This window comes from Equus quagga, chromosome 13 (genome assembly GCF_021613505.1).
Source record: "Equus quagga isolate Etosha38 chromosome 13, UCLA_HA_Equagga_1.0, whole genome shotgun sequence".
In the NCBI taxonomy this organism is placed as follows: Eukaryota; Metazoa; Chordata; class Mammalia; order Perissodactyla; family Equidae; genus Equus; species Equus quagga.
Genome location: NC_060279.1, coordinates 53336242 through 53358756, shown reverse-complemented (window position 1 = coordinate 53358756; position 22515 = coordinate 53336242). Strand labels below are relative to the sequence as shown.

The 22515-nt window shown below is 55.3% G+C and overlaps 1 protein-coding gene and 1 long non-coding RNA gene across 8 annotated transcripts in view; one reads left to right on the top strand and one right to left on the bottom strand.

The window, feature by feature from the left end:
- Positions 1–3374: 3374 nt before the first annotated feature.
- The window catches only part of NLRC5 (NLR family CARD domain containing 5), a 90792-nt gene continuing 71651 nt past the window's right edge, over positions 3375–22515 (bottom strand). For 5 of the 7 annotated variants that reach the window (XM_046681723.1, XM_046681721.1, XM_046681725.1 and 2 more), the window contains 19 exons: positions 20708–20791; positions 20539–20622; positions 17897–17983; positions 17315–17392; positions 16427–16510; positions 16013–16096; positions 14418–14501; positions 13739–13822; positions 11038–11121; positions 9740–9823; positions 9254–9337; positions 8875–8958; positions 8652–8729; positions 7855–7938; positions 7700–7771; positions 7337–7420; positions 6007–6090; positions 5571–5654; positions 3375–4665 (listed from right to left, as the gene is read on the bottom strand). In XM_046681723.1, coding sequence (XP_046537679.1) covers positions 4554–4665; positions 5571–5654; positions 6007–6090; positions 7337–7420; positions 7700–7771; positions 7855–7938; positions 8652–8729; positions 8875–8958; positions 9254–9337; positions 9740–9823; positions 11038–11121; positions 13739–13822; positions 14418–14501; positions 16013–16096; positions 16427–16510; positions 17315–17392; positions 17897–17983; positions 20539–20622; positions 20708–20791 — 1603 coding nt within the window. In that variant the 3' untranslated portion in view covers positions 3375–4553. The other 2 variants (XR_006891516.1, XM_046681726.1) reach the window with 2 other exon arrangements.
- Positions 20829–22515, top strand: part of LOC124250029 (uncharacterized) — an 8863-nt gene continuing 7176 nt past the window's right edge. The window contains exons 1-2 of the long non-coding RNA XR_006891517.1: positions 20829–21124; positions 22281–22470. This is a non-coding gene — a long non-coding RNA (uncharacterized LOC124250029). The remainder of the gene's footprint in view (positions 21125–22280; positions 22471–22515) is intronic.

Sequence of the window (22515 nt, the reverse complement as noted above, 5' to 3'; positions counted from 1 at the left end):
CTCTGGGCGCCGGGAGACACCCAGGCTGGGGGTGGGGCGCTTCACCGGGTGGCTGTGGTGGTGGGAGGAAGCCCAGCCCACCAGCTGTCCAGGAACGTCCTGAGCCCTGCCCTGGGAGGATCTTTATGAAACCAGCAAGGTCCTTTCCAGACAGCTCCGGATGTGTCCAGAGGGCGTGTCCGGCTCTGGCTGGGGCCACCGCCCTCAGGCCAGGCCTTGGCCACGCAGGAGGCAGGCTGAGGCACAGAAACAGGACCAGGAAGGGTGCACGGCCTTCTCACCTTCCCGGGGGCCCTGCTTTCCGGGGAACACACAGACCCGCAGGCCAGTGAAACCCCCATCCCTGAGCCATCCCAACGTCCTCCTTTCCTTCCCACTCCAAGGTCGGGCTCTGTGCTCCATTAAATCCTTGCTGTGTGACCTTGGGCAAGTTGTGTTCCTCTCTGGGCCTCTGTTTTCTCATTTGCACAACGGAGGAGATTGTTGCTGAGATTGTGGCTATGGGTCTAGAGAAGGTCAGGGATGGTGATGCCCTACAGCCATCACCAGGCAAGGCAGGCGGCAGAGGATGCGGAGCCCTCCCTGAGGGAGGGGAGAGATGAACCAGAAGGTCAAATCTGTGGCTCGAGAAAGTAGGCCCTCATCCCGTCACCACACAGAGGAGGAAACTGGGGCAGCACCTGTGGGATTAAGAGCCTCCAAATTTGAAAGTAGTTAAGAGAGTGGATCCTAAGAGTTCTCATCTCAAGGAAAAAACATTTTTTTCTTTTTCTTTTTTTTGTATCCAGGTGAGATGATGGATGTTAACTAGCTTATTGTGGTAATCAGTTCACAATATGTGTGAGTCAAACCATGATGGCGTATACCCTCAAATTACACAGTGCTCTATGTCAATTATATTTCAATAAAACTGGAAAGAAAAAAAAAGTCACAAAGACGCAGGTTCCATTCCTGGTGCCACCACTTACTAGCTGTGTGCCTTTGGGCAAGTCAGGAAAAATCTCCGGGTCTTGGTGTCCTCATTAGGGAAGGGGGTGGTCACCAGGATCCTCAGGACAACATAGGGGCGAAGGCGCAAAGTCTTGCCAGGCCTCCGAGAGGCGGCATATTCCAGCCCCGTGGGTCTCCAAGCATCGGCTGCACATTAGCTTCATGCGGGGAGCTTTCTAAATACTTTATTTTTAAAAAGGTATTTGAGAAAACTCCCCGGGTGATGCTAATGTGCAGACAGGGTGGAGATCCACTCACTGGTCTATAATCTCGCTAAGCTAAGTGTGGTCCAGCAGCAGCAACATCACCCGTGGGCATCTCAGAAATGCAGACTCCCAGGCCCCGCCCCAGACCTGCTGAACCAGAATCTCCACGTCAACCAGATCTCCAGGTGATCCGGTGCACGTTGCCCCTCCGAGAAGCACTGGACTGGACAGTGGATTTCAGATGTGCGTGTGCTTGGGGGAACGACAGAGGAGGCAATTCGGGAGGATTTGAGGCCTGTGGGGACGGGAACGAAGATTCCATGACTCCCATCAGAAAGGTGGATATTCCATTTGTAAAACCACAGGACGGAGGTCAAGTGACAAAGTAGCGAAATGAACTTACCTCAGCCTTGAAGATAGACGCGAGTACGTACCAGCCCAGTCACATTCTTAGCGAGAAGACTCACGTGCAGAAACGGGGAGCACCCTTCTGACTTCGTTGCTTACTGGCCCACGGCTTTACTTCGTTTTGAACTTTATTTGTTTTCATATATATATTTAAACTGAGCTACTTTGGGGAGGCAGGGGGAGGGGACACTGGACCTCTCAGTGCTGGACAGAAGATTAGTCCTGGCCTCCAAACAAGCAGGGAGAGAAAGCTTCTTAATAAAATGGACGCGATGAGCACACCCCAACCTGACGGGGGCCCAGCCGGCTTTGCAGCGCTGACAATACTGTGCGTTATATCAGGGCAGCTGCTGAAAGTTTCTCGGAGTTTAGAACTTGGGCAGAACTTAAGGAAAAGGAGAAGGGAAAGTGGCATGGATATGCAGCAAATGAGGAGTGTCCCTGAGCCCTGGGGGCGGCCCGGAGGGCACTGCACCTGGCCTGGAGCTTCTGCACCTGCACTGTCCCTTCCTCAGCCGTGACTTCCCGGTCAAGGCGTCTTCAGGCTTTGAGCGACTTGTCTTGTGCAAGGAGAGGAGACAGCACAAGCCCGTCAGTGTGAAGGCACACACCGAGGACCCAAGGTCACCTTGGCACCATTGCCCGGGAAGGGGAGACAGAATTTTGGGCTCAAGTTTTCGGGTAAACTTCTTGGATCCTTTACCTGCCCATCCTTTCCCCCATGACCAGGCTGATGGCCACGCTCAGGACCAGGTGTGCCCTGAGCCCGGCCCAATGACAGTGTCCCTGTGCCGGGTGTGGATGCTTGGCACTTAGCCAGAGGACTTTCTCCTCATGCTTGGCAGAGGACTGGGGACAACGTGCAGGGGGGCAAAGGTCAGGGCCGAGTCATCCAGATGTACCACTAGCAGGCCAGGCATCCAGGCTCCTTCGCCAGGTGGGAGCAGCCCCCCAGCATCACCTCCTAACTTCCTTCTGGGTCTAGTCATGAAGGAAGCTGTCTCAGGACTGGCCTGTGGGCCAGCCCGCCCTCCAGTGGTCCTCGGCAGTCACTGCACCCCTGCCCGGCTTTTCACAACGGGGTGGAGCCATGGAGGAAGGCTCCCCCGGTTCAGCCCACAGGCAGGTGACGGAGGGGGGTACTGTTCTCCCGTCATGTCAAGCATCTCATGATATTCAACCCTAAAAGGGGAGGGAACGAGCATGTAACCGGTACCTACTTCATCATATGAGGCACTTTGCGTACCTTGCCTCCCTGACCCCTCCAAGAGTCCTGGGGGCCAGGAGGTGTCACTAAGTCATGCACAGAAACAGCTCCCGGCCTCGGAGACAGGCATCAAGGAGTCGAGTCACAGTCCATTCCTTGCCCGTCTGACTTGCCACATTCCTAAGGTACCGCCCACCCGTGGAAGCCCTCTAGGCCAGGAGTTCCCAGGCTCTCTTGAGGACTAGGCGAGCAGCAAATGGGAGGGGGATCACTGGGGAGTGGTGGGGACTGTGGCAAACTAAGGGATGTGCGCCACTTCTAAAGGACACAGGCATGTGGCTCTGGCAGATTACTCTTGAGTGGGAACGCTGGACCAGCACTTAGGAGAAGCTGAAAATCTGGATTTTTATGTAGAAGTTCCCCATTTTAAATACTGACAATAAATTCAGAAAAGCGTTTAAACACCTCTCTGCGGTCTGCCCCGCTCTCCAGTCCCTGGGGCAGCAGGTGCACCACTTCCAACGTCGGCGAGGTCGGGGACAAAGCAGACTCAGGTGAGAGGCTGGAAGACCACTCACATTTATTGGCCGGACTTGGCTTAGAGTGTAGCCGGGCCACGCTGGGCCCTCTTGGAACAAACGAGAACACTGTGTAACACATGCAGCCCCGAGGAGCTCCCTGGATCTCGCTGAGGTAGTGGCTGCCCCCAGTGGCCTTGCCTGACTATCTTGGCAGTGCCCACCCCTGCACCCTGAGACCTGGCTTTGTCCTTACACAGGACAGACTGGGCCCATCCATTCCCAGGGTCAGACTGGCTCGAGCTGGATCTGGGCCCAAAGTCTTCAGAAGCCAGCATGTAAGGGGAGCGGGTCCTCCAGTTCACAGATGGGAAAACTGAGGCTCGAGGCAGGAGGACATGCATCCAGCAGCCTCATGGCTGAGTCCTCGAGTTGGCCCAGAGCCCAGGTCCTCAGTCCACTGGGCCGGCTAGTGCTTGGACATGCTCCCCTCCCAGTTCTGGGCAGAAGACATTCTCTGGCTTAGCTGCTCTGGAATGCGATCTATAAATACATACTTGGTTTTAAAAAAGTAATAAATAAGATCCTGGGCCAGTCCGAGGGCATTTGGCCAGCCACATGTCATAGACTGGACATTTGTCACATGGCATAGATGAACCACCAATTGTGTCCTGCCACATGTAGTGCCATGCCATTGACCCACCGTCCATTCTGAAAGCTCCATGTAGTGTCACATGGAACTCTGCCACGCATGACTTTCTGTGTCACACATCACACCATGACACCCTCACTGTGTCTGTACATGTCCCCAACTGGTCATGCATGTCACATGTGATACAGTGTAGTCATTGGCCATATTAGGCTTCTGGCCCCAAAGAAGTCTTCCCTGAAAACTGCAGCAGCACAAACGTGCCCCCCTCCTGGGGCAGTGTGAAGGGACACCCAGCTGAAGCTCATCTCCTGAGTCCTCTCTCCTGATGAGTAGAAGTTGGCATCACTCAGCTGGATTTTTTTTTTTTTTTTGGCTGAGGAAGATTGGCCCTGAGCTAACATCCATGCCAATCTTCCTCTATTTTGCATGCAGGTCACTGCCACAGCATGGTGTAGTGTAGGTCTGTGCCTGGGAACCAAACCCAGGCCACTGAAGTGGAGTGCACTGAACTCAACCACTGGGCCACAGGGCCGGCCCCTTTTGGCTGGATTTGAAGGGTGGCAAGGCAGCCATCAAGTACCCCGAGGAGCTGGTGGCTGGTTGTGGAAGAAAGCAAAGTCCAGCCTGGGCTCCTGGCTCTGCAGACGCTGGGCCATGTCAGTGGGGATGAGGTTATTCCAGAGGCTGCGGGCACAGAGACAGACACTCAGCACTCCTGTCTCTGCCTCCCGTGCTATCTATAGATGGGGAAACCGAGGTCCCAAAGGGGAAGAGCCATGCCCAGAGTTACCTGGCGGAGGCAAGTACCAGACCAGCGTGGCTATCCTAGGGAGATAATGTCGCCCACACCCACCCCCTGACTTCACCCACTCAGTCTTCTTCCCAGGGACCTAGTGATCCCACCCAGGGCCGTGCTCATATAACACATTTGTGCAAATAAGGAAAGAGTTCCCCTTCTTTAAGACACTTTACTTCCATTGTCTGTAATTTTTTTTTTTTTTGAGGAAGATTAGCCCTGAGCTAACTACTGCCAGTCCTCCTCTTTTTGCTGAGGAAGCCTGGCCCTGAGCTAACATCTGTGCCCATCTTCCTCTACTTTATATGTGGGACGCCTACTACAGCATGGCTTTTGCCAAGCGGTGCCGTGTCTGCACCCGGGATCTCAGTGGCAAACCCTGGGCCGCTGAGAAGTGGAACGTGCAAACTTAACCGCTGTGCCAGCGGGCCAGCCCTATAGCTACCAATTTAGGTGCTGACTATGTGCCAGGCATTGTGCTCAGTGCTCTATATAATAATTTAGTCCTCACAGCAACTCTCTGAGGTAAATACTATCATTATCCCCATTTTATAGATGAGGAAATTGAGGTGCAGAGGGGTTGAGTTACTGATGCAAAGTTATACAATCGGCAAACGGCAGAGCTGGGATTTGAGCCAGGTCTGCTGGCTGCCACAGTCCTGGTGGCGTGGTCCAAGACTCCTGTGATGATCCCTAACCCAGGTCCCGCCGCCTCCCACAGGGAGAGCCCTTACATTTCAGGGGTTGGTGTGGCCCCCCGCCCATTGTCCCGGCCCCTGCAAGCCCTTGTTACCGGATGACTTGGATGCCGGACCCCTGCGCCAGCCCTTCAGCCAGGAGCCAGGCTCCACAAGCTGTGATCCGATTCTTCTCCAAGCTTCCCAGTGGGCAGCAGAGGAAGGGAAAGACAGAGCCTGGCATGAGATGGGGGAGGGAGGGGCTTCCCTGTGTCCCTCCCCCAGGCCAAGATGGGGGGCACGGGCTCTCACACATCTGCTCAGAGAAGCCGACAGACAGCAGTGGACTCTAGTGCAGCAGGAAGGCTGCAGGCTGGGGCCCGGGGAGAGCTAAGCTGGGCAGAGGTTTGGAGCAGACCAAAGTGTGCAAGTCAAGGAGGGCTTCCTGGAGGCAGGGGCCTGACCCAGTGGCCTCTTGGCTTTCCCCAGGAAGGAGGTCCCCCTTCGGCCCTCCCCACCCCCTTCTGGCTTCCCGGGATGTGCCCCTCATACTCCACTCTCTTCAGCCGGCCCATCCGCGGCAGGACCCGGGCCAGCTCAGCAGCCGCCTCATCCCCGAGCAGATTCCAGGACAGCCTGCAGGGCAGGGGGCCAAGGTCAGTGGCAGGAGAGCAGTGAGGTCAAAGGGTGGAGACAAGGTGGCAGGTGGGGAGGGCTGGGGCCAATCATGGGGGTGGCGGTGACTCGCAGGAGCAAGAAAGGCCCCCTGATGGGGTGCTTGTGTGCCCTCCCCTGAAGACTGTCTCCTTCCACCTCCCCACCATCCCTGAGCTGGGTGTCCCTCAAGAACCCAGACGGCTTAGGAGCTGGCTGGCCTCAGAGTTCAGACCACACGGTCTGCAGAAACAACGTCACGATCCAAACATCCAGCACGCAGGGCCCACCAGCATGACTTCTGCCACATCCATGCATCTCCTGCATTATTATCTGAGTCCTATTTTCCCCCTTCCCTTCCTTTGTTTTTTAACTTTAAGAAATTAATCTTAGGAAATATTAGCACGACTATCATTAGAAAACCTGTGTCGAGGACCCTAAACAGAAGGTAGTTGCAAGGACAAATACAGTGCAACGGCAGCCTCAACTTCTGGCTGGAACCCAAGTCCTTCCCAAGGTGGGAGCCTGTGGCCTGCCCCCTGCCGGCTGAAACGAGAGTCTCACCAGCGTCAGGTGTTTAAGATGAGTTAGCGCTGATCTGAGACTTTCTCTTTGGTGTAACATACTGAGAAGGGTTAAAATCCTTATGATGCAAATCTAAAAGCCTCTCATGGCCTCTTGCGTCCTGTACCTTAGGAAATAGTTTTCCTTCCGTACCGTGGTCAGGGCCCCAGCCTAGTCCTGGCATTCTAGTTCACCCTGCGGCAGTCCTGCAAGGCCCCAACGTCTGAGAGGCTCTGAAGGCCAAGGGGGTGATGGCTCTGACCCGTGGATGGGCAGGGAGCCTGCTGGCTTCAGCTGCCCTTTGCCACCAACAGGTGGTTCAGAAATTGAGGCTCCATAAACCAGGCGAGGAGGCCTATTCAGTTGCCTCCCCACAGGGAGGGTCAGGGGCAAAGGGCCTTTATAGACCGTCTGGCCCCTGCCCCGCTGCCACTGCACAGGTGGGAATAGGCGGGAACAGGTGGGAACAGGTGGGAGAGGCTGAATGGCTTTGCCCGACATTGCTCGCAGCTCAAGTGTTAAAACTTGCTCGAGAGGTTTGAGCGAGAGCCATCTTCCCGTTTATAGGTGGGAGACCAGCGGGGGGAAGGGACCAGCTCCAGGCCACACAGCAGGCCGGGCCGAGCCCCCAGATGGCCGCTTTCCCAGCTCTTCAAGCACTCACAAGATTTCTTCCAGGGCCGGGCAGAGCATGAAGCCGGCAGCCAGCGGCTTGGCCGTCTGGTCATCAATCTCACAGGAAACCAGGCTGGGAGTGGAGAAGGGGGGATGCAGATGTTCGAGTCAGGGGCACCTCCAGGCAGGCCCCATCCCCTCCACCCTGTAGTCACAGCAGGAGGGAGCAGAGTGGCAGCCTCCAGGGCAGGGCAGGAGTCTTACAAAAGTGTCCCTTTTTGCCCCAGGCTTCCCCCATACCTGAGGCCTCGGTCATGTCACCTCAAGGCCTTCCCAGGTTGTCAGGCTCAGCCAGAGAAGGGCTGCCCACCCCCCATCCCCTGTTCCCAGGGAGTCGGAGGAGGCGACTTACTCTATCTGCCTGAGCAGTGGGAGCCCCTGGCAGAAGTGCGGGACCCCTCCGGCCAGGCTGTTCTCTGCCAAGCTGCAGGGCAGGGAACGTGTTGGTGAGAGGGACGCCCAGACCCTCCTGGCCCACCCCCTGCCCGGCTCCACGGCGCCACTCACCTGATCACTTCCACCTGCGGGCATCTGTCCAGGGCCCGGGCCAGGCTCAGTGCCCCCTCGGGGCCCAGACGGCTGGAGGGCAGGCTGGGGAAATGGGAAAGGGTAGGGGACCACTTGGGGGGACTGGGGGCCTTCCCGGTCCCCCCACCCTCAGCTTTGCCAGACCTCAGAAGACGGTCCCTGGGTTATGCCACCTCGAGTCCCTCCTCACCACATAGGACCGGGTGGGCGTCAAGGGCCCCGGCTTTGGGGTCTGAGACCCTCCCTGGATCAGGGAGGTGAGCCCTCCCCCCCTCTCCTGGCTGTAGTTCTCTCGCCTGGAAAACGGAGCAGACGGAACTCCCGGCCCCTCAGGGCTGCTGTGAGGCTCACACGAGACCACGGACATAAACGGTAAAGTGCCGAGGCCGTGCCTCTTGGCGCTTCTCTCCCGCACAGCCCTTTGCTCACACTTCCTCATTCGCCCCCCAGAGACTGGCTCACAGGTCACACTGAGCTGGGATTGTTGGATTTCTTTCGTATATAAGTAAACTGAGGCTCAGAAGGGGCAGGGGCCTGGCCCAGGGCACACAGGAGCTGGTGGCAGAGCTGGGACCATGCTGGGGCCCCTGATTTCCTCGGCCCAGACTCCAGAGGAGGGGAGGCGCAGGCGGTGGAGAGGGGGCAGCCAGCCCCAATGCAGGGCACAGTTTGCTGGAAGGCAGGGTGGCTCAGCCAATGGGGGCCTGCCCCCCATGCTCCTAGGGAAGACCCCCCCCACTGCTGGCTCTGCACACCCCCGGGCAGGGGACACTCACCGCAGGACCCTCAGGTGCGGGGGCAGCGCCTGGGCCAGCCTCAGGGCCGTGGGATCCCCCAGGGCATTGCAGCCGAGCCTGGAAGAGGAGAGGGGATGAGGTGAGCCTGGGGTCGGCCTGCTCCTGACCCCTGCCCGGTCCTGAGTCCACTGAGGGACACCAGGGCCAGGTGGGCCACGGGGACACAGAGGGCAGAGGGCAGCCCACCTGGGCACACACTCACATCAGCTCCTCCAGGTGTGTGCAAAGGGCGAGCGACTCCACCAACCGCATTCCCCCAGCCGGGCCGATGCCATTTGCTGAGAGGCTGATGGAGGGGCACACGTCAGACCCTCGGACGCCCCCCCCATCCCCCACCTCTGCTGGAGCCCAGAGAGACAGCACCCCTGCCACAGGCCTTCCCAGCCTGATGGGGCACACAGGCCCGGAGAGGAGCAGGGGCTGGGCTGGCTCAAGGTCCCACAGACAGGAGGGCCAGGAGTGACCCTGCCCCAACCTGGACACTGAGTTGAAGGAGGAATGTTAGCCTGAGCCAGAAGCCAGTGTCCCCCTGACCACGGTGCAGCCACTGAGGGCCCCTGTCGGCAGGGCCGGCCACTCACTCTATTTTCCTGAGCTCAGGCAGCCCCGGCAGGACGGCAGCTAAGTGCTGGGCACCAGTGTCTCCAATCTGGTTGTGGCTCAAGCTTGGGGAGAGAAGAGCAGGAGAACCCGAACCATCAGCCTGTCACCATCTCATCTCACCCACCTCCTCCTCCCAGAACAGAAGAGGAGGCTGAAGTCTAGAGAGAGGCCTCAGCTCACACTGATCAAGTCCCCTCATCCTGCGCTGGGTGAGGGCTCCAGACTCTCACCTTCCGTTTCGGCAGTTCTCCCTGATGTCTGACCTACATCGCTCCTGCTGCAATCCACACTCTCACATCCTATCTTTGGGGTCTCCCAAGGTGCTAGGTCTGCGGCTATGCAGTGTACAAGTGCGTGAAGGTGAGGAGACAAAGAAGGGAAGGGTGTCCCCAAGGAGCCCCTTGCTTTCGTCATCTTCCCCTGCCAAAGTCGTCTTGGGTCTGGTGGAGGGACAGGCAACTCACCCCAGCTCCTCCAAGCTGGTCACAGCTCTGAGGGCCTTGGAGAGGTGGCAGCAGCCGATGTCACTGATGCCGTTACTGCTCAGACTGGAGAAGAAGGGAACAGCCAAGAGGCCTTAGTCAGGAGTCAAGGCCTTTGCAGGTGCCGTGCTATGAACTGTACAGTTTGCAAAGCCTTTACACATCTGGGAATTCACATGCCAGTCACAAAACTTCCAGGGGAGGTGGATGGGCAGGGCGGGTATGACTGTACCCGATGTCCAGATGAGAAAACAGAGACCCGAGGTGGAGCTGTGGCTGGCCAAAGACTCCCAGGCCAGTGGAAAGGAAAGCCCAGAGCCGCGGGCCTGGGAGCCGTGGCCACATGTTTTGGTTTGGCCAGACTTGGCCTCAGTCCCTGTGGGATGGGTCTCCGGGCCTTCCTGCTGAAGGCCAATTTCATGCCGGTTCCATAGTTCAGGCAAATGGTCCCTCCAGGCACATCCTGTTCTGATCCCACTCAGATCGGGGGCTGTTCCCCAGACCCAGCCTATTGTCTTCTCCGCAGCCGGCCCCGCCCTGCCTCCATGAGTGGGAAAAACAAAACAAAACAGCTGACGATGCAAACAGTCTCAGCCCCAGTTAACTATTTGTCTAAGACTTTTTTGTTTTGTTTTCTTTTGTTTTGCAGATTAAATTTTAGCAAACTGCCTTTCAGTAAATTATTTTTGCGTGAAACGACCCAGTCTCCTAGCACACGCTCCCCAAACTCTCTGACCTCATTTCCTCCGCCAGAGTGGGGGCGGGGCTTGGATTAAAACAAAACAATGCTTGTGTCATTGCTGGGGTTTGTTTTTAGTCATCATAGTTCATATTTTGAAAAACTACATGAAAAGAGCATGTGATGTGTATTTATCAGAGCGGCCAGGGGCGTGAGGAGGGTAGATCAAGGTCCCCAGATCTGGGTCCAGACTCTTGCTGCTCAAAGTGTGGTCTGCGGCCCCCAGAAGGGGTGTCACCTGGCAGCTTGTTAGAAATGCAGAAACTAGGCGCCCCAGACCTGTGGACTCAGAAACGTGAACGAGGACCCGGGGTGAATTTGTGCACGTGAAGGGTTGCTCCAAGACTTGAGCCAACTCCTTCAGGCCACTTTTGTAGCCGGGAGAAAGATGGTGGCTTTAAAAGGCAAGAGCTGTGGCACTGACCTGGGAGGGTTCAGGAATGTCCCCAGGTGCCCCCGGTGCTTCCCTGGGAGGATGGTCCCAACAGAGCTGGGGAGTGCGCCCTCCCACTGGTTCCCACGGGGCCACTCGGTCACTCACCGGAGGCTCTGCAGAAGGATCATGCGGCTGAGTCCTTGAGTGAGCACCGCCAGGCTGGAGCCGCCCAGTGGGAGGTGGCTGAGGCTGGAGGACAAGAGGCCAGAGGAGGACTTGGCATCTCTGGGGTTGGGACCCAGGTGCAGACAGATACCTGGGCAGTCCAGGCCCAGGGCTTGAGGCCTCGGTGCTTAGCAAGGCCCAGGGACTTCCAAAACACCCACTTATATCCACATAGTGTAAAAAAGTCACATAAAACAAAGCTGCGTGGGAAATCCCAATGCTGTTTCTATGCACGCATTAATAAGGTCATCCAAGCAGCAGTTCTATGCGCTGAATCACATGGGACCAGGCTCCTGTTCAGTCATCACAGCGACCACATAGGGAGCATATACAACGGGCCACGCACTGGGCTTGGCCATCTCGAGAGGCGGGGGTCTATCATCCTCCCCACATACAGATAAGGGACGCAGAGGCTCAGAAAGGTAGAAAACGTGTTCAAGGCCACACACGGAAAGTGGCAGCATCAAGAACAGAACCTGAGGCCGTAGGACTCCCATTTCTGGGCCCCCATCACGTGTTACCCATGGGATCATGTTCCTTCAGGCCCCAGCCTGGGCAGGGGAGGGAAGTAATAATATCAATAACAGCCAAAACTTGTCGAGTGTGAGCTCTGCGCCAGGCTCTGCTCTAAGTACTTAACACGTCTTATTTCATCCAATCCTCCCAACAACCCTAGGAGGTAGGTACAGCGATTAACCCCCAGGTTAAGATGAGGAAAAAAGCACAGAGAGGTTAAGTAACTTGCCCAAGCTCACACATGAAGAGGTGGGACCAAGAGGTGACAACGGTCCTGGTTTGCCCAGAACCAAGGGGGTTGCCAGGATACAGGACCTTCAGCCCCGGGCCAACTGGGAGGTCATCCTGCAGAGAGCTGAACCAGGTGGTGTCGCTGCCAACCAGGGCCCAGGTCCCTAACCACTCCGCTGCAGAGGGACAGGCGGAAGGAGCCAGCTGGGTGTGAGGGGAGCTGCTTGTCAGGGGGGAGAACTCAGACAGGACCGATCTGAAAGCGTGAGAGGCCTCTGCACCGTGAGGACCCCTCCCTCTCTTCAGACAGGGAAGGTGTCATTGTGCCCACTTTGCAGACAGGGAGACCGAGGCCACAAGAGGGACGAGCAGCACTGGGAGCTGGGAGGGCAGAAGAAGGGGCGACACGGCTGGCCTCTTCTCTGCATGACCCCCAGCTCCCGGCCCAGGCGCCCAGGTGAATACGTATTTGTCAAGTGCATGAAAGAGCCAATGAATGACCTTGTGGAGCCTCCAACCGCCCAAATCAAAGCTTCCAGAAGGAAGGGAGGCTGAGCAGGGGGCAGGCACATGGGGGCGAGGGTAAAGAAACAGCTCAGTGGGAAGACAGGTGGGTCCTCTGGTCACAGGTCTCCCTGACAGCCCCAGGACAAGCAGAGAAGGACGGCCGAAGTGGGAGAATGTCATTGCTAAGGGGCAAAGGCAGAAGGCCACTTTTATTTATTTATTTATTTTGTGAGGAAGAGTGGCCCTGAGCTAACATCTGTGCCAGTCTTCCTCTATTTCAGGTGGGATGCTGCCACAGCGTGGCTTGACGAGTGGTGCTAGGTCTGCGCCCGGGATCTGAACCTGTGAACCCCGGGTCCTTGAAGTGGAGCACGTGAACTTTAACCATCATGCCACCGGGCCGGCCCCAAGGATGCTTTTAAACTGTATTCAAAACATATGTTGAAAAAAATCTGGAGAAAAATTCACAAACTGCTCCTTCACAGAACTTTTCCCAGGGGGTGTCATTGCCAGGGGATTTCGTCTTCTTTGTCACATATTTCTATCATGATACAACTTTTTATCACTGGTGTGTATTTTGGGTCATCAGAAAAAAGAGGTTAAAAGCAGAAAATGCCCTGTTACACGTTCTGTCTACATACTGTCATGTTGGTGCAAGATGGGGACCTGTCCTTTAGACTGAGCTGTTTCTGGTGTTTCTAAGAATTTGGCAACTCCAAACACAGGTGAGAGTAAAAGCTGTCAGTTACTGAAGAAATCATTGTAGGCAAAGGGCAGTGGACATCCGTGGGGTTTTTCTGCCCAGTTTGTTTCTCTTTCTTCTGTTAATAATAGCACCCTGAAGCACCATCCCCACCACGTCCAGACGCTCGGGTGGGCATGTGGCCTGGATCTGGCCCATGAGAATACTGTGTGCTCAGAGCCCCGGTGATTATTTAGGGATGGGCACGTGACTGGAACTTGTCTAGTGAGACGCAATCTGGGGCCTTTTGTCGTAGTTACAGGGAGAAAGCTGCTCCCTTTCCACTAAGCTGGCAGAGAGTAAGCCTGAAGTTGCAGGGACGGCCTGCTTGAGGATGAAGTCAAGACGGAGTGGGGTAGGTAGAGAGCAAACATAGAACCTGGATCCAGCCAAGCCTGAAGCCGGTTGCCTTGTAGTTTTCAGTGACATGAGCCAATAAATTTCTAGCTTGGGTCGGTTTGAGTGAGTAGTCTGTTTCATATGATCAAGCATTTTGATAGCACTCAGAGCCAGGAAAGGAAGTAAAAGGGAGGACATTCAGCTCACTGGGTCCATCCAGGGACTGGATGGTCTGTGTTGAGGAGAGATGCGTAGGTTCCCAGGCACGCGCCCTCCCCGCCCCGACCCCCATTCACCATCACTTACTTGAGGCTCTTCAGCCGGCGCTTGCCCTCAAGGGCCCCCATCAGCACCTTGGTGTCCTCCTCGCCAAACTGAGTGTTGGACAATCTGGAGGGGACGAAGCACGAGGCGAGTGTTAGAGAAGCCTGCCCAGTCCCTGGAGCGGAGCTGTGCCAGCACTCCCCTCACCACTGGTCACCCCAGGAGGCCAGCTCTGCCTCTGCAGGTCCCAGACCACCCCTCCTGTCCAGGCTCCACGGGGACATTCCTGGCCCCAAGGGTCAGGCTCTGGGGTCCCCGGGCATGGCAGTCACAGCTGATCCGGCTGAGAAAGGATGCCCTGGATGAGGGCTGCAAAAGAGGAAGCCAGGGACAGGGACACACACACACGCGCAGGGGTCCCTCGTGCCCTTGGCTCTCTGCACCCCAACACCCACAGACACCCCAGGCAGAGGAGACCAGGAGCCCATTTCAGATGAGGCAGTCCCAGCCTAATGGGCACAGTCATCTGCCCTCGGTCGCTCTGAGCGAGGGCAAAGTTGGGACCAAGAACACAGGGCTCGGCCTTCCCCAGGCCACACCCAGAGACACTGGGCTTCATCCGGGATAACAGTGACAGGCTCAAGTCCAAGCCCAACTTCCCGTCCAGCCCTTGCCCTCAGCTGGGCTACCCCTGCCCAGACCACTCCACCCTCCGACTCACTCCAGCTCCTCCAGGTGGGGACAATGGCTCAGACCAGATGTCAGGTGGGCCAGGCCCTCGGAACTCACACGGCTGGAGATCAGCCTGGTGGGGGTCAAAGGGCAGCTGGTCAGGCAGGAACTCTGGGTCTTGGGAGCTCTGAATGCTGGTGGCAGGGGGCAGGGAGGTGGGAGTGGTTCCTGGGGGGCAGCAGAATCATACATCTCTCCCACCGTGGAATCATCACGCCAGGATACAGTTTGGAGGCAGGAGCGTGGCCTAGTCGAGCATTTTCCTAAATCATAATCATTCAGGTAGCAACTTCGCAATTTATGCCATAATCGGGCGTCACTGTAAAGTCTAGCTAGCTACTGTCATTTTTGACGAGCTCGGCATCTTTATTTAAATAGCAAAAAGCTAGCAACTATTGGAGGTGTTAAAGATCTATTGGCACTCAAAGAAGATCCTCTCCTTGATACAATCAGTTGGATGAAAAGAGAACTGAAGGTTAGAAAAGGTCCATTTTGCAACCATCATATTGATATTCGATTCAGGCAGGAATTATCCACGGATGCTGAAATTTATGGGGGAAGAGCCGAGGGAGGACAGATTATTGACATAGTCTTAGAGCGTCTCCCGACAAGATACTGGTTAATTACAATGGGAAAAATAGTAGCTTTGCAAGTGAAGAAACCCGGCAGATACCACCTTCACCAGGTGATCACAGTGAACATCACCAGGAAGGGGACAAACAGATGTCACGTGCCTCCCAATGTGACGCACGGAGGAGAACGTGACAGCACCTCTGTGATATTCCTGCCCCAAGTGCCGAACCTGAACCTGAGCGCGAGGGAACATCAGACAGACCCAGGCTGAAAGACAGTCTACAAAGGAACTAACACGTCAATGTCATGACGGTATCATGAAGGTTGAAGGGCTGAGGACCCATTCCAAGTTGGAGGAGATCAAAGAGAGGTGACAACTAAACGCAGTGTGCGATCCTGGATGGAGTCCAGGACTGGAAGAAAAATGCCATATGCAACATCATTGAGACAACTGGCAAAACTGGAACATAAACACTGTAGTTTAGATAATAGTAGCGTATCAATGTTAAATTTCCTGAATGTTACACTTTTACTGGATGAGGGGAGAGAATGTCCTTATTACTTAGGAAAGGCACTGAAATATTAAGGCGTGAAGGGGCATGATTATGCAACCTACTTTCACATGGTTCAGAAAGAGAGCTGGGGAGAGGGGAAGAAGAGAGAGGCGGCGTGAGGACCGAGGGAGGGAGAGAAGAAGGGATCAAATGTAAAAAATATTGACAAAGGGTGAATTTGGGCAAACGGTACACGGAAGTTCTTCTCAGCCTTCTTGCAACTTTTCTATTAGTTTGCAATTATTTCCAAATAAAGAAAAAGAAAGAAAGAGCGTTGAAAAGGAAACCACTTTCTTGCCACGTGGCCGTGTCGATGACCACGCGCCCTGACATCACCTCCAGGGCTGCCTGTGGTCCCAGCCGGCAGGGTGGGGACACAGTTCCCAGGGTTGGGGAGAACAGGAAGTGTGGGGGCAGGGCTGGCTGCAGGCGTGGAGTGAGTGTCTCGTCTGCGTACCGAAATGTCTTCAGCTCAGACACGGACAGCAGCAGGTTCTCCAGCAACAGGGAGCTGGCGTCGCAGAGGTTCACCTGGGACAAGCTGAAAAGGCCGGAGCACGTTCCAGAGGATGACAGGCTGGACACACCTCAGGCATCATCCACCACACAGAGATGGGGAGGCCAAGAGAGGGAAAGGACCACCCGAGAGCTCCCAGTGGGGCAGGGCTCCCCCATGCCACCCGGGGCTCTCCCCACCACTGGCCAAGTGTGAGCCTCTCCTGCATAGGAAAGCAAGCGAGCCAGGCTCTAGCACTGCCCCAGGCTCTGCTGCTCCCCCTCCTGGACAGGCCAACCTCCCACATGTGGCCTGGAGTGGGCACTGGGGTCGAACAGAGAACTCAGGACCCAGCCAGTGTTGCAGGATGCTGACCTGAGCTGCCGCAGCCTGGCACAGGTCTCCATCAGCTGCCTGACAAGAAGGCTGCGGTGGGTCCCAAGGTCACAGTGAGCCAACCTGGAGGTAGACAGGGAGGCGGCAGTTTCTGAACACCTGGGACAGTACTGGGAACTCAGTCCCTGCCTACAAGGAGCTTACTTTGTTGGGGTAAATAAATGCTAATCAATAAACTCCCTCAATTTACTATTCATTTATGGGAAGTGCTATGAAGGAGAGGTCCAGATGGGGCAGCTGGTATGGCTGTGCACGTTGTTCACTGCACAAGGGGACCCAGCCAAGGAGGCAAATTGGGGCTGAGATCCAGCTATGGCCTATTCCCCAGAATGTACACATGCAGGGTTGCATTCACTCAAAAGTGTGGGTGAATTTCCAAAATTAATTTCCAAAAATGTGCTGTATGGATTAGGGGCCCTATGAATCTAGGCATCTATAAGAGTGGATAATGGGAGGACTTGACTAAGTTTGGGAGTTCAGAGGGGCCTCCCTAGGTGGTGGCATTTAAGCTGATACCTGGAGGATGAGGGAGAGTTAGCCAGCTGGAGAAGGAGGAAGAGGTAAAGGAGGAGAGAACATTCTGGGCAGGAAACAGCAAGGCCCTGTGGTCAAAGGGAGCAAGGTGGTGTTCAAGGAACTGAAAGCTGGCGGGGATGGCTGGAGCTGAGACTGGGGTTTGCGGTGGAGATGGACGTGTAGACAGGTAGGTTGGACTACACTTCACAGGCCACATAGAGGCTTTGGATACCAAAGGACTCCCAGAAGGGGCATAAGAAATATTGGTCAGAAGGAGCAGTGCCTACCCCTGTCCCCTACCCCCACCCCATAACCAGCCACTCCCTTGGGACCCCAGGCACTGGGTCCCACCTGAGAGGCACAGCTCCTGGGTTTTCCTGGCGGGGAAATTCCAGCTGGACACAGAGCTGCTGCTGGGTCTCGGAGATGCTGAGGAGGGAAGGCGGCAGGGTTGGTCCAGGGCAGCTTTCCCGTGGAGGCTGAGCTGGGACCTGGGCTCCCCGGCCCACCGACTCTGAGGTCCCAGACCCACTGGGGATCTGGACATAGGTCAGTGGGACACTACAGCCTTTGCTCTTAGCTACTCCATATCATTCTGTCACCTCTGGTCACAAAGGCACAATGTGTGTTACTGTAATCCAGGGGCCACTTCCAGGCAACCAGCGTGGACTCCCAGCCATGTCCACCTGGGATCCAACCGTCCTTTGTCTTGAATCTGGGGCTGCCTTCCTCTCTGGCACTGCAGCTTGACTACTGCACAAGTCCCAACAAGCGTGTGCAGCCCTCCCATAGCCCAGGAGCTCCTGCATCCTGAGAACTCACTAATGATGCAGCTATGACCCCACGGGACGAGAGACCGACGTCTAGATGAGGGAAGGTCCCAGGGGTCAGGAAAAGATGAAGAATTCCGAGGGGCCTCCACCCTGGACTCACCTTATTTTAGTGACGTTGCCTGAGGCCTGGGCGCAGACTTCTGGCAGCGTGAGCACCCCGGCTCTGCCCACCCACGGCTCCTCCACCCTGTCGCAGAAGCGGACACAGATAACGCTCCCTCAAGGTGGGGGCGGGGCGGGGAGGAAAGTCCCAAGGGGGGTCCGGAAGCTTTTTTGGGTTTTGCTTATGTTAAAACTATAAAGTTATACAACTAGGCATAAACATAAAACGGGAAATTACCATCCTTGCTCCAACAGTTATGGCAACAATCCAAACAGAAAATGTTAGTTTTGTTTGTTTGTTTGTTTGTTTTGAGGAGGATTAGCCCTGAGCTAACTACTGCCAGTCCTCCTCTTTTTGCTGAGGAAGCCTGGGCCTGAGCTAACATCGTGCCCGTCTTCTCTACTTTATATGTGGGACGCCTACCACAGCATGGCATGCCAAGCGGTGCCATGTCCGCACCCAGGATCAGAACCGGCAAACCGGAACGTGCGCACTTAACCGCTGTGCCCCCCGGCCAGCCCCAGAAAATGTTAATTTTTAACAATATTTTTAGATTTAAGTAAAAGGTCTACATAACGTTAAATTGCAAAGATAAGGAAATAAAACTGTATATGAAACATGATCCTGATTTTTTATTCAAAAAAAGGAAACATATATATGGAGAGGGGAAAAAACATGGAGAGAGAGGGAGTTAGAGATATGAGGAACTATGTTAAATGTTAATCGTGGTTGTTTAGATGGTAGAATTCTCATGAACGGTTTTTATTTTATTTCTTCCTTAGTTTTCAATATTTTCTGAACTTTCTATAATGTGCGTGCATTAATTTAGAAGCAGGAAAAAAGGGAGCTGTTCAAAATATTCCTGCTTTTAAAGTTATGCTGAATTTTTTTTCAAAGCACTATTTTCTTCTGACGCTCTTCTGGGTTTTCCATAAATTTCTACAACAAGTATGTATTACTTTTAGAGTAAGAAAAGTTTTTGGGGCCAGTCCCGTGGCCGAGTGATTAAGTTTGTGTGGTCCACTTTGGCAGCCTTGGGGGTCGCTGGTCTGGATCCTGGGTACGGACCTAGCACCGCTCGTCAAGCCATGCTGCGGTGGCGTCCCACATAGAAGAACTAGAATGACCTACAACTGGGATATACAACTATGTACTGGGGCTTTGGGGAGAAGAAAAAAGAAAAAAAGAAAGACTGAGCTAATCTTCCTCACCCTGCCCCCCAAAAAAGAATTTAACTACTCTAGGTACCTTACATAAGAAGGATCATAGAGGATTTGTCCTTTGAAAAAAAAAAAAGAAAAGTTTTATTTTAAAATGTTATTTTGGGTGATCCAGGAATTCTGGGTATACACTCAAAAGAATCGGAAGCTGGGTGAACCCGGAGGACGTTATGCTGAGTGAAATAAGCAGGTCATGGAGAGGCAAATCCTGCCTGCTTGATCCCACTTCCATGAGATTCCCACAGCAGGCACATTCACAGAGACGGAGCAGAAGCCTGGTTCCCAGGGGCTGGGGGAGGGAGAATGGACTGCACCGAGTGTCAGTCTCGCAAGAAGGAAAGAGTTTCGGTTGCACAACAATGTGAATGTACCGAACACTACTGAACTGCGTGCCAGAAAATGGTTAAGACGGTAAATTCCCTATTATGCTAACTAAAAAACTAAAAATTAATTAAATTAAAAAATGTTATTTTGGGGGATAACTGGACTCTATGAGATGTGCACAGCACTGGCCATGAAGTAAGTTTTTTTTTGACACAAATATGTAACTGAATCTCATCGAGCCTTTTGACCTAACTTCCAGTTCCAGGAAAGTCCGGGGTAGGGGAAGAAACCCAATGACATCACGAGGAAGCAGCCAGACTGAGCCAGAAAGTGGGACAGTGGACAGCACGGCGGGCCACCAGGTCACCGACAGGAAAGAGGAAAGCGAGCGGTGACACGGGTTAAGAGTCCTAAGGGCCATAGCCAGCCCACACAAATGTGGACCTCGACTGGACCCTGGATCCGACAAGCCAGCTGTTCCATCTCGGGACAGGGGCGAATTCTAGAGCGGACTGGGCGACACACGACACTCAGGAATTGCTACTGACCCTCTTAGGCGTCCTAAGTCACCGGCGGTGACGTGAAGAGCTTGTTTTTTAAAGATTCATGGAGAGGGACTTAGAAGGGACCTTGTATGAGATCTATAACTTACTTTAAAAGACTTCAGCCAAAAAAATAAAAATACGAAGCAAATATGGAAGAACATAACAATTGTCAAACCTAGGGGATGGGAACAGGAGTTTTCAGAATTATTCTACTTTTTGGTGTCTTCTCTGCTTTTCTGAAAGTCTTAAATGATCACCGTGAACACGCAAACATGCATTGGTTCTATGTCACTTTCGACCTCAGGTGGGTGTCCACTGGAGTTTCTTTTTTCCTAAGTCCCCAAGCATAGGCCCCGCCAGCGGAAGGCAGCTTCTCTGTGGGCCCAGGGGGTCTGGCACTAAAGGGGAGGGTGGCTCTGCCTCCAGGTGCAGGGTTCTGGGTGCAGGAAACGGCTAGGGCCACCATCCTGGGGGGACCCATACTCCAACACCCGCCCCTGCCCCCCACTCACGCCTCGGTCCCCCCCAGGGGGACAGAGGAAGATGATACCTGAGACTGAGCAGCCCCCTCGGCCACCTCACCAGGCTCAGGAGGACGGTCAGCTGCTCCAGGCCCAGGCAGCACTGGGTCAGCCTGGGGACAGAGGTCGGTTACCAGGGCGGCTCTGGCAGGGAGCCCCCAGCCCTGCGCTGCCCCCTGGGCCGGGCCAGTCACTCACGTGAGCTCCGCCAGCTGCGGGGCCTGGCTCAGGCCGGAGGCCAGTCGGGGTACGTGCTCTGGCCTGAAGCGACACTCGGTCAGCCTGAGGGCAGGGACAAGGGGCAGAGCTGGGGGAGGCCTGGCAGGGACACCGTCCTGCCTGCTCCCCGTCTGCCCCAGGGCTTGTGGGGGAGCCCCCCCCCCCCCGGGTGCAAAGGCCCAGGCTGCTCTGGGAGCTTCCCGCCTCCACGGAGAGACCAGCCCCAGGAAGTGCTAGGAGCGAGTCACATATTATCCTGACGATAGGCCAGGCCCTGTGTCAGCCTCAGGCGCACAGGCGAGGAGGCAGGCTGCCTGCCTCATGTGCAGCATCGCCTCCAGCTCCAGCAGTGCCAGGGACGCGCGGAGAAACCCACTCACCCAAGACTCACAGCTGGTAAGAAGGACGCGCAGAATCGCGTTTCAATCCGAGTCAGCAGGACTCCAGACCCCAGCCCCGTCCCCACGCCCTGCTCTCCAGGACCACCTTATTCCAGGCTCCCCTGGGGGGAGGCAGGCCTGGGGTCCCTACGATGGCCCTGCCCTCCAGGTGCCAGCCCCATGTGGCCAGCAGACAAGCCCCAGAACACCGTCTTACAGACGGCTAAGGGCCCAGCACAACCCGACGGGGCAGCTCCCTCTGGGGACGGGGCCACTGGGGGCTTCCAGCAGGGCTGCCATATAAGTGGGGTCTCAAAGGACTCGGGGAATTTCATGTCAGAGATGGCAGGAAGAGAGGGCCAGGCTGAGTGCCAGGGAAGTGTCATCAGACAGCGCATGTTTGGTGACCATGAGCAAAGGTCCCTGGTGGCTGAGTATGTGTGTGCATGTGTGTGTGGGTGTGTGTGACGTGTGTTGTGGCGTGTGTGGGGTGCATGGGATATGGTGTGTGGGCACTTGTGTGTGATCTGTGGTATTGGTGTGGTGTGAGTGTGGTGTGAGTGTGGTGTGTATGTGTGTGTGGGGTATGTGTGACGTGTGTGTTGTGGCATGTGTGGGGTGCATGGGATGTGTGGTGTGGTGTGTGTGTGCATGTGTGTGATCTGTGGTGTGAGTGTGGTGTGTATGTGTGTGTGTGTGGGGTGTGTGTGTATATGGTATGGGGGGTGAGGAAGAACAAGGCGGGAGGCGACAGCCAGACCAGACTATGAGGGAGAAGACCAGGCTAAGAAATTTGAACTTTATCCTGGGGCAATGGGGAGCCAAGGAAGGGTGTAGAGCAGTGGAGTGGCACAGTCCCACGCATTTGGGGGAGATCCCTCCAGGCACTGTAGGGCCAAAGGATTAGAGGAGGCCTGGCCAGAGGCCATGGACCACTCAGGAGGCCATGATCACAGGTGAAGTGAGACTCTCAGAGGAGCTGACCTGGGGGTGGTGGGGAGGTGGAGAGAGGGAGGGAGCCCAAGGCTACCATGGGGTAATAGTAACAACAACCACAACAGCTGACCCAGCACGCAGGTGAGCCGTGCCCTTTCCGAGTACCTGGTGCATGCTAACTCTTTTAATCCTCCCATGAGCCTGGGGGAGGTCTTACTGTCGTTCCCACTTTACAGACAGGAACCGAAACACAGAGAGGGAAGCCACTCGTCCAAGGTCACCCAGCTGGTGTGTGTGCCGCTGAGATTTTCCACCAGGTGGCTCAGAGTCCAGCTCCTGACCACAATACCCAGAAGCCTCCAGACTTACAGTTAGAATGCAGCTAAGAGGCGCCAATACAATGTGAAGGCCGGCCGAGGACTGCAGGTGTGGGGTGGGGGGGCAGATGTGATGGGATCGGGGGCAGGTGTG